This window comes from Hesperophylax consimilis, chromosome 20 (genome assembly GCF_061612785.1).
Source record: "Hesperophylax consimilis isolate HC1 chromosome 20, BYU_Hcon_1.0, whole genome shotgun sequence".
Lineage (NCBI taxonomy): Eukaryota > Metazoa > Arthropoda > Insecta > Trichoptera > Limnephilidae > Hesperophylax > Hesperophylax consimilis.
In genome coordinates this window covers 26,908,272-26,920,212 of record NC_142855.1, presented here as the reverse complement: position 1 = coordinate 26,920,212, position 11,941 = coordinate 26,908,272, and the positions used below count along the sequence as shown (strand labels likewise).

The window sequence follows — 11,941 nt, the reverse complement described above, 5'->3', positions numbered from 1 at the left end:
GATTTTCTTCCAGTTTTGGTGTTTTAGCAGGTTTAAGGCTTTTTTTATAATTAACATAAGAATCACCTCTCATCCTAGCGTCCCGCGCTATTTCTCTTGCTCGCCCTAGCTTGGGCCTCTTCCTACTCTTTTTAGTGCCTGAAAATAATACACACATTCATATCAGTTAGCGAACAGTCAAAAATGATTTTGTTTTAAAGTTAATCTAAAATTATATACCTAGGTACAGCAAGACAAATTACCTTCTAAATGACTGTTTTCTATATTAGAAACGTTTAAATTGTTTTCAATTTCGCTTTCAGCGTCCTCAGTATATTGTCCTTCACTGCTTTCCACAGCAAGAGCTGCATCTGAAAATAATAATTTTATCTTCATTACATGCAAACCAGTAAAATAAAATTCAATTCAAGTTATAAAACCTTATCCTCACTAGTTAGATTTAAAGTATTGAGTATCTCATCTTGTTGTACGTATTCCAAAATTATATCTCCTGTACCAGTGGTAGTAGCGATATACTCTAGACTACTCTGATTATCTTCTGAAAATACAAAGTACAATAAAATAATCATTTTTAGTTCAATGTTCAAAAGAATTTAGTGTCACAATAAAGTATTTTTAAGTTTACCTTCCATTAACATGACATCATGTTGAGGTATTCCTAATAATATCCCAAACTCAACACCAGTCAAAGAGTCTTGAACACTTTCTGAAACGAAATATTGTAAAGCATTAATGAAGGAATTCAAAACATAAGAAAACATAAAAGAATATTCAGAGAAACAGAGTAAAACATTTGTTTTGCATTTACCATCCATTAAAATAACATTATTTTGAGGTATTTCTAAATGCTTCTCAGGTTGTACTAAATTAGTGGACTCTTGAACACTTCCTGAAACAAATTAATAAGCATTAAAATAAAAAAAATGTTGACTTTTAGACAGAAAAACACCAAAACAAAAATGATTCAACCATTTTCAAACTACTTTAAGGATAAATTAAGATGAACGATAATGTTTTTTACAGCTTACCTGATTCCCTGATCAATTTTTGACACATCTTCACCATTTTTTCACCTCTGGAACTCATTTTCGATGATTTTTAAATAAAAAACACGCACTGCAAAACTTTTTAAAACCACCAAGGTAAACGTCAAAGTGAGTGAATAACATGTTAACCATAGAAATCTAAACCAATGTAGATGGGAAGAAGTTGTTAATTACAGAATTACGGCAAGAACTTGCTAACTTGGTAATTAACAAGTTCTTGCCCTGATTTTATCAACATAATGTCACAAAAACACGTAGTTAACATGTTCATCACATTGATTTAAGCATGTTCTTGCCGTTTTTAAGCTCTGGCATGGTGTTCATTGGAAAGAGCGTATGCGAATTAGTTTAGAGAGCATTCTAACTCATTTTTTACGAAAATGTAAGTTAACAACTTCTTGCCTTGGGGTCTTCAATTAATGATCACATTAGCTCAAATAAATCAATTGTATATGGTGTTCCTCAAGGTAGTGTTAAGGGTCCAATTCTATTTTTGTTATATATTAACGACCTCTGTAAATTGAAATTTTCTGGATCTTCAATTGTATTTGCAGATGACACTGTCTTGGTGTTTGCTGCTGAAACATGGAATGAAACGTATGCTAAGTGCGAGGCAGGATTAAGGGCAGTCAAAAATTGGCTTGATCAAAACTTGTTAACCTTAAACATGAACAAAACTAAATATATTACTTTTAGCATTTCCTCTGTAAATCAACCATCTTTGGAACGTTCATTAAAAATACATTGTTGTGTGCAGGAGTGTAACTGTCAATCTTTAGAAAGAGTAGACAACATTAAATACCTGGGTTTAATTATTGATAAAAATTTAAAATGGAACAATCACATTACTATATTAAGAAACAAAATAAGAAGGCTAGCCTACATTTTCAAAAATCTAAGAAACATTTTGGACAAAGTTACATTAAAAACTGTATATTATGCTCTTGTTCAATCAATGCTTTCATATAATGTTGTCTGTTGGGGTTCTTGTAACAAGACTACCTTAGAGCCTTTGAATGTTGCGCAAAAATTAATTTTAAAAATAATGTATAAGAGAAATTTTATGTATCCATCAAAGTTATTATATAGTGAAAGCAAAATTATGACAATAAGGCAGTTGTACATAATACAGGCTCTCTGTAAATTTTTCAACAACACTATTACTGCTAAAAGATCTCAACAAGTGCGCAGCACTAGAATGGGTTCTTCTTTAATGTATCAGCCGGTGTATACCAGAACATCCTTCGGACAAAGGAGTTTTTCATATAAAGCTCCGTTGCTATATAATATGCTTGGAGAAAATATAAAAACTATAGGTACGTTAAATTCATTCAAGAAAATGGTCAAAATCTCCGTACTAGCTGAGAGTGATGATTCTGGATCACCCATGTTGTCGCTTATATCATAATTCCTTGTGGAAGCTCTGTTTCGATACAATCCTTATTTACTTACTGCGCATGTACTTATATACTTCTAAAATAACTTTTGGTTATTTATTATTATGTTACTTATTATTATTATTATCTACTTAATTCTCGTATTATTATTTACTTTAATTATTGTCTAGCTAATTTATTTACTTACTTACTTTTTATTATAATATTATTTACTTACCTATCGGTTATTATTTACCTATTTTTATTTAGTTATTTTATTTTTTCTTATAATTTATTATTCATACTATCCATGTTGTTAGTATGGTTACCCTATGCTTGTGTCTGATAAGCCAGCACAGGTACCTTGTACTTTAGTTAACAGAAGAATATTATTGTTGCCAACTTACTTACCAATGCTTCTTTTGTTGACATTTTTGTTTTTATTTTTTCAACATTTTTTCAACATTTGCTACTAAAATTTTGTTTATTTTGTCTACCGGTCTCGAAACGAACGTGTCATAAACTTTTCTTTTTTTAGTTTAAATTTAATGTTGTTATTATTTCAAGTTTACATATATGTATTTTTTTAAATAATATTATTGTAAAGCTGCACATCTTGATACAGGAATGCCCTAGTGAGATGTGCAGTGAGTATGTTTTTTTATGAAAAAAAAAAAAATGTAATTGTATTTCGAGAGCTTTGATATGAATCACTGTTGACAAACCTAAGAAAAAAAAAAAAAAAAAGTGCCATTTCCATTGTTTTTTGTATTTACCTGTATTTCAAATATGCCTACTTTATATCATTTTTGGAAGCCTGTCCTACCTCTTTTTACAATTTTGTTACTATTTTATGTGTAAATATTTAATATTTTTAATTTATACTGTACGCTGAATTTAAACGCTTTCCGAGAATATATCGTATTTCAGAAGTCAAAGAACCATACAAATTGGAGAAGCTGATACAGTAATATTTAGTCCAGTACAACTAAAGAAGAATTGAGAAAAATGCATAAGGAAGGTAGTTTCATGTGAATGTGCAGGGAAAAGTATTATGCCTACTTTATTTCATTTTTGGAAGCCTTTCCTACGATTTTTTATAATTTTGTTACTATTTTATGTGTAAATATTTAATATTTTTGTACTGTAGGCTAAAATTGCTTTTTGACATAACACAAATTGTGCGAAATAAATTACGCCTATTGATGTTAATCGCAATCTGCATTTGTTGTGTTTGTGTTCGACCCGTACTTAGAGTTTCCTTCCTTATTCATTTAATATTAAAATTAATTATTTATAATCTTTCACATGGAAATACTTGCAAATGAAGGTTTAACATATATTTTACCAAAAATACTGAAAATATGCGCTAAAAACATTCAGGAAATAATTTTTTTTCTATTTTGCTACAAAACGCTAAATTATGCCTCAAAATGCTATAAAACGCTAAATTTCCAATTGTTAATGCTAAAAAATCTGAGAATTAATGCTAATTTTTGCCATCTCTACTGATATACAATGACTTGATAGCGTGGCTACAAAACAACCAGTTAACGTACGACAAAATAACCAGTTATTTTTAATGGTTTAAGAAAAGACAACAAAATATCAAAAATAAAAACGTAACAAAAGTAAATTTATAATATTGTGGTTTATGGTTCATATTTTTTCCCTGAAATCATAAGTTAATAACTAAATGTGTTGTTGATAAATAAATTTACTAAAGAATTTTCTCAGGGAGTACCAATATTAGCCGTAGATAAATGAGTTCGTGATTACATATCTGTATTGTGTCGGCGATATATTCCATACATCTGTTATGTGTGCAAAGATATCCTAAATTCTGTATTCTATACAGCAGAGTATTGAATTGTCGAGCCGTCGTAGTGTTCTTGCGATAATACTGTAACTATGCCATGCCGATAGAGCAATTTTAGTTACGATAAAACGATAATAACGATAAAAATTGAACAAGATTTCGTTCAGACGTTTCAACCTAACTTGAATGGTTAATCAAGAAAGTGGTTAATCAAGATGGCAAGTGAAGTTATCACTGCGTGCGTCCCTATGATTTCGGACCTATTATGGAACAAACTTGAGTGTATCAAAAACCTCGTATGTAGGCCAGAAAATGGATTACAAGAATTCCTTTTTGAAAGTTAACCTTATTTCCGATAGTGTTTTTTGTATTGTGTATAAAGTTCAATTGTTGCCCTAATTCTTTAATATTAACAAACTTATCAGCCATCATTGTCACGATGGGTATATTTTTTGTGTTAGCCGACATCATTAAATTTACATATTGGTCCACTGATTGAATGGACTGGCATCTATTAATTTTTTTTTCTACCAATGCGAAATCTCTATCAGAGTCCATATATGAGTGACCAACCTCAGGAAATTTATGGTCAATTATTTTGAATTTTTTTGCTAAAATTAAATATTGCCAGAACATAATCAAATATATATTTTTGTTTTGACCGGCACAAGAGTCACTCCAAGCAATAAGGTGTGACTTGTTGCTCTGAAGTTGCATGGTGTTGACAAAGGCCATTAAACAACTGGCAATTTCCTCGCTCCCTCTGCCCCCTTCGTTTTCACTCCAAACATGGAAATATGCCCTATTTAACTCCTTTGTCACACAATGTACTCCCAAATTATAGAGCCACAGTTTTCTTAAATAGAAAGCCACGTTTGTGGATATCTTTGGGAGAGGTAGCGTCTTTTCCAAATCAAATGTGATGAAACAAATTTCATCACATTCAGATGCCTTTTTCTTATCATGTTTTTGCATTTCAAATGCAGCTTTATACATATTTACATGAATTTGGTCAGATTTTTTGCTATCGCAAGTCCCACAAGTGTCTGTCTTAGGCACGCCAAACGACAAGTTGAAATCCTCTGTAAAGATCCTAGTGTAACGATTCAACGAAACAGGGGCATACTCTTTTTCTCCACAAAACATATTATAGAGCTCATACAGTTTTGGGATTGACAAATCGGATGCGAGGTACAATTTATGGGGATTTTTGTTCCTGGAATAATGCGAAGCTTCTGCAGGGAACATATTGATGTGTTCTCTTACTTCTTTAAGCTGGTTATCTGGTGTTTTGTTAGGCCTCGTGCAGTGGCGACCTCTGTGACTTACTGCTGGTGATGAAACTCCTGCAGCTACTTTTCTCCTCAAAATATCTAATCTGCCTCTACCTATTTGGTAAATGGATTGTAAGGCTGGTTTGCAAACTTGTTCATTAATTCCTTGTATTGAAACAGAGTACGTAATATTGCAGGATCGTTTGGCCGAAGTGATCCTGGTTATATTTTTAATATTCATCGATCTCAATAACAAAGTTGATTGGGCTTCTGAATGTAGTGAATAAAACTCTAGAAAGAGTTTTTGCCTAACTTCGGCATTAAATCTTGAATTACATTTCAATCTGCAGTTGCTACCACAAAGATTTTCTTCCAGTTTTGGTGTTTTAGCAGGTTTAAGGCTTTTTTTATAATTAACATAAGAATCACCTCTCATCCTAGCGTCCCGCGCTATTTCTCTTGCTCGCCCTAGCTTGGGCCTCTTCCTACTCTTTTTAGTGCCTGAAAATAATACACACATTCATATCAGTTAGCGAACAGTCAAAAATGATTTTGTTTTAAAGTTAATCTAAAATTATATACCTAGGTACAGCAAGACAAATTACCTTCTAAATGACTGTTTTCTATATTAGAAACGTTTAAATTGTTTTCAATTTCGCTTTCAGCGTCCTCAGTATATTGTCCTTCACTGCTTTCCACAGCAAGAGCTGCATCTGAAAATAATAATTTTATCTTCATTACATGCAAACCAGTAAAATAAAATTCAATTCAAGTTATAAAACCTTATCCTCACTAGTTAGATTTAAAGTATTGAGTATCTCATCTTGTTGTACGTATTCCAAAATTATATCTCCTGTACCAGTGGTAGTAGCGATATACTCTAGACTACTCTGATTATCTTCTGAAAATACAAAGTACAATAAAATAATCATTTTTAGTTCAATGTTCAAAAGAATTTAGTGTCACAATAAAGTATTTTTAAGTTTACCTTCCATTAACATGACATCATGTTGAGGTATTCCTAATAATATCCCAAACTCAACACCAGTCAAAGAGTCTTGAACACTTTCTGAAACGAAATATTGTAAAGCATTAATGAAGGAATTCAAAACATAAGAAAACATAAAAGAATATTCAGAGAAACAGAGTAAAACATTTGTTTTGCATTTACCATCCATTAAAATAACATTATTTTGAGGTATTTCTAAATGCTTCTCAGGTTGTACTAAATTAGTGGACTCTTGAACACTTCCTGAAACAAATTAATAAGCATTAAAATAAAAAAAATGTTGACTTTTAGACAGAAAAACACCAAAACAAAAATGATTCAACCATTTTCAAACTACTTTAAGGATAAATTAAGATGAACGATAATGTTTTTTACAGCTTACCTGATTCCCTGATCAATTTTTGACACATCTTCACCATTTTTTCACCTCTGGAACTCATTTTCGATGATTTTTAAATAAAAAACACGCACTGCAAAACTTTTTAAAACCACCAAGGTAAACGTCAAAGTGAGTGAATAACATGTTAACCATAGAAATCTAAACCAATGTAGATGGGAAGAAGTTGTTAATTACAGAATTACGGCAAGAACTTGCTAACTTGGTAATTAACAAGTTCTTGCCCTGATTTTATCAACATAATGTCACAAAAACACGTAGTTAACATGTTCATCACATTGATTTAAGCATGTTCTTGCCGTTTTTAAGCTCTGGCATGGTGTTCATTGGAAAGAGCGTATGCGAATTAGTTTAGAGAGCATTCTAACTCATTTTTTACGAAAATGTAAGTTAACAACTTCTTGCCTTGGGGTCTTCAATTAATGATCACATTAGCTCAAATAAATCAATTGTATATGGTGTTCCTCAAGGTAGTGTTAAGGGTCCAATTCTATTTTTGTTATATATTAACGACCTCTGTAAATTGAAATTTTCTGGATCTTCAATTGTATTTGCAGATGACACTGTCTTGGTGTTTGCTGCTGAAACATGGAATGAAACGTATGCTAAGTGCGAGGCAGGATTAAGGGCAGTCAAAAATTGGCTTGATCAAAACTTGTTAACCTTAAACATGAACAAAACTAAATATATTACTTTTAGCATTTCCTCTGTAAATCAACCATCTTTGGAACGTTCATTAAAAATACATTGTTGTGTGCAGGAGTGTAACTGTCAATCTTTAGAAAGAGTAGACAACATTAAATACCTGGGTTTAATTATTGATAAAAATTTAAAATGGAACAATCACATTACTATATTAAGAAACAAAATAAGAAGGCTAGCCTACATTTTCAAAAATCTAAGAAACATTTTGGACAAAGTTACATTAAAAACTGTATATTATGCTCTTGTTCAATCAATGCTTTCATATAATGTTGTCTGTTGGGGTTCTTGTAACAAGACTACCTTAGAGCCTTTGAATGTTGCGCAAAAATTAATTTTAAAAATAATGTATAAGAGAAATTTTATGTATCCATCAAAGTTATTATATAGTGAAAGCAAAATTATGACAATAAGGCAGTTGTACATAATACAGGCTCTCTGTAAATTTTTCAACAACACTATTACTGCTAAAAGATCTCAACAAGTGCGCAGCACTAGAATGGGTTCTTCTTTAATGTATCAGCCGGTGTATACCAGAACATCCTTCGGACAAAGGAGTTTTTCATATAAAGCTCCGTTGCTATATAATATGCTTGGAGAAAATATAAAAACTATAGGTACGTTAAATTCATTCAAGAAAATGGTCAAAATCTCCGTACTAGCTGAGAGTGATGATTCTGGATCACCCATGTTGTCGCTTATATCATAATTCCTTGTGGAAGCTCTGTTTCGATACAATCCTTATTTACTTACTGCGCATGTACTTATATACTTCTAAAATAACTTTTGGTTATTTATTATTATGTTACTTATTATTATTATTATCTACTTAATTCTCGTATTATTATTTACTTTAATTATTGTCTAGCTAATTTATTTACTTACTTACTTTTTATTATAATATTATTTACTTACCTATCGGTTATTATTTACCTATTTTTATTTAGTTATTTTATTTTTTCTTATAATTTATTATTCATACTATCCATGTTGTTAGTATGGTTACCCTATGCTTGTGTCTGATAAGCCAGCACAGGTACCTTGTACTTTAGTTAACAGAAGAATATTATTGTTGCCAACTTACTTACCAATGCTTCTTTTGTTGACATTTTTGTTTTTATTTTTTCAACATTTTTTCAACATTTGCTACTAAAATTTTGTTTATTTTGTCTACCGGTCTCGAAACGAACGTGTCATAAACTTTTCTTTTTTTAGTTTAAATTTAATGTTGTTATTATTTCAAGTTTACATATATGTATTTTTTTAAATAATATTATTGTAAAGCTGCACATCTTGATACAGGAATGCCCTAGTGAGATGTGCAGTGAGTATGTTTTTTTATGAAAAAAAAAAAAATGTAATTGTATTTCGAGAGCTTTGATATGAATCACTGTTGACAAACCTAAGAAAAAAAAAAAAAAAAAGTGCCATTTCCATTGTTTTTTGTATTTACCTGTATTTCAAATATGCCTACTTTATATCATTTTTGGAAGCCTGTCCTACCTCTTTTTACAATTTTGTTACTATTTTATGTGTAAATATTTAATATTTTTAATTTATACTGTACGCTGAATTTAAACGCTTTCCGAGAATATATCGTATTTCAGAAGTCAAAGAACCATACAAATTGGAGAAGCTGATACAGTAATATTTAGTCCAGTACAACTAAAGAAGAATTGAGAAAAATGCATAAGGAAGGTAGTTTCATGTGAATGTGCAGGGAAAAGTATTATGCCTACTTTATTTCATTTTTGGAAGCCTTTCCTACGATTTTTTATAATTTTGTTACTATTTTATGTGTAAATATTTAATATTTTTGTACTGTAGGCTAAAATTGCTTTTTGACATAACACAAATTGTGCGAAATAAATTACGCCTATTGATGTTAATCGCAATCTGCATTTGTTGTGTTTGTGTTCGACCCGTACTTAGAGTTTCCTTCCTTATTCATTTAATATTAAAATTAATTATTTATAATCTTTCACATGGAAATACTTGCAAATGAAGGTTTAACATATATTTTACCAAAAATACTGAAAATATGCGCTAAAAACATTCAGGAAATAATTTTTTTTCTATTTTGCTACAAAACGCTAAATTATGCCTCAAAATGCTATAAAACGCTAAATTTCCAATTGTTAATGCTAAAAAATCTGAGAATTAATGCTAATTTTTGCCATCTCTACTGATATACAATGACTTGATAGCGTGGCTACAAAACAACCAGTTAACGTACGACAAAATAACCAGTTATTTTTAATGGTTTAAGAAAAGACAACAAAATATCAAAAATAAAAACGTAACAAAAGTAAATTTATAATATTGTGGTTTATGGTTCATATTTTTTCCCTGAAATCATAAGTTAATAACTAAATGTGTTGTTGATAAATAAATTTACTAAAGAATTTTCTCAGGGAGTACCAATATTAGCCGTAGATAAATGAGTTCGTGATTACATATCTGTATTGTGTCGGCGATATATTCCATACATCTGTTATGTGTGCAAAGATATCCTAAATTCTGTATTCTATACAGCAGAGTATTGAATTGTCGAGCCGTCGTAGTGTTCTTGCGATAATACTATAACTATGCCATGCCGATAGAGCAATTTTAGTTACGATAAAACGATAATAACGATAAAAATTGAACAAGATTTCGTTCAGACGTTTCAACCTAACTTGAATGGTTAATCAAGAAAGTGGTTAATCAAGATGGCAAGTGAAGTTATCACTGCGTGCGTCCCTATGATTTCGGACCTATTATGGAACAAACTTGAGTGTATCAAAAACCTCGTATGTAGGCCAGAAAATGGATTACAAGAAGAAACGAATTGGGTGTTTCTAATGCTATATTGAGAGATGGCATTAGAAGATACCGAAAGCTATAGCAATCATTTGCGAATTTTGGAAGAACAATTTGATGTACTGTTATCTAAAATTTAAGGAAAAATTCAAATAGATGACACAGTTATACGCGCGGCTGTCCCGGCAAAAACTTTCATATTACGCTAAAAAAAGTTTCAAAATACGCTAAAATGACAGCTAAAACCTGGCAACGGGGATTCTTTTTCAAGTCTAGCTTATATGCGCAGAGTTCCAAAAAATACGATAGCATTGTTTATAAAAGAAGGGTTCCTTACAATATTTGATGCCCTGAAATTTGTTATGAACATTCAAAGACGTGCTATTTAATAATAATAACTATTAAGTAACAGAAACATTTCATAATTAATATTAATATTATTAGTGTCATAGACATTCCCATTTTTGTAAATTTCTTGCTTCTGATCCCAAAGACAAGGATGGCGTTGGCATAAATCCGTAAATCTAAACGTCATATCATCGACCACTCAATACATTTTTTCATAGAATTAAATGCCATGGTGGTAGATACTAGGTACGCATAAATAAACCACTCCCTAGGGACGTCTAACGTCTACTTTCGACCGAAGGCAACTAAAAATCGCAAGCGACTTGAAACATATGTTCTCAAGAAAATCTAACGATGACTTAAACATGAATAACAAAAGTAGACTGGCTTTCAACTTTCGTCGCTCAGCTAAAAACTTGATCAACTCAGTTGAAAGTTGAAAGCCGGTTGCAGACCAAAAGCTAAGCTATGGTGGAGCTAAGCTAAGTCAGCTAAGCTAAACCAGCTATAGCTAAACTAGAAATTTGTTCGCGTGCACATCAACAACTAATCGAAAGCTAAGTCATGCGCACGAGAGACTCGACAACACTGGACAACACTAACCAAAGGAGCCAAAGGGGAGCGCGAGGGGTGAGGCGGGCGAGCCAGCTTAGCTCAGTTAGCATCGGCCGGCATACACAACTAACTTAGCTTCGCATATTTCGGGTAGTTCACATAGCTTAGCTTACATAGTTTGCGGTCTGCACACAAGTATGGAGAATCACCTCAGCTACGCGAGCTAAGCTAAACTAACTTAGCTTAGCTCTTGGTCTGCAACCCGCTGAAAGGGTGTTCATATTTATCTATTAGCTTTCAAATGGCATTCAACACAGAGTTGATAAACTAAAACCGCATTGTCTGAAGGTGTAGTACTTAGTAAATCGGAATAACGTAACCAACAAAACCGTGACAGCTAACGCCTGGAAAATGTTTATTTTATCCAAAGAAATATCATACCTATTATAATAATCTTATTCTTGATACCTCAATGTGTTATTTTCCATCATTGATGTTATTCTTTTACTGCCGAGCGCGCACTGATGAATATCAATGAGGACTTTTTAATTTACAGGTTTTGTAGTGTTGGTATCACCTCTGGTGAACTATCTGCAGTTATCCTTTATCTATG

General features: G+C 31.6%; 2 protein-coding genes across 2 annotated transcripts; both read right to left on the bottom strand.

Moving 5' to 3' along the window:
* Window positions 1-1,450, bottom strand: LOC149414462 (uncharacterized). The gene is made up of 5 exons (XM_089643807.1): window positions 1,029-1,450; window positions 809-889; window positions 626-706; window positions 431-538; window positions 1-350 (listed from the first exon to the last, which is right to left on the bottom strand). Exons 1-5 carry the CDS (start codon window positions 1,084-1,086, stop codon window positions 220-222), a joined length of 459 nt encoding a protein of 152 aa, XP_089499933.1. The 5' UTR covers window positions 1,087-1,450; the 3' UTR covers window positions 1-219.
* Window positions 1,451-5,878: 4,428 nt separating this feature from the next.
* Window positions 5,879-7,328, bottom strand: LOC149414461 (uncharacterized). Its single transcript, XM_089643804.1, has 5 exons — window positions 6,907-7,328; window positions 6,687-6,767; window positions 6,504-6,584; window positions 6,309-6,416; window positions 5,879-6,228 (listed from the first exon to the last, which is right to left on the bottom strand). Exons 1-5 carry the CDS (start codon window positions 6,962-6,964, stop codon window positions 6,098-6,100), a joined length of 459 nt encoding a protein of 152 aa, XP_089499930.1. The 5' UTR covers window positions 6,965-7,328; the 3' UTR covers window positions 5,879-6,097.
* Window positions 7,329-11,941: the final 4,613 nt, after the last annotated feature.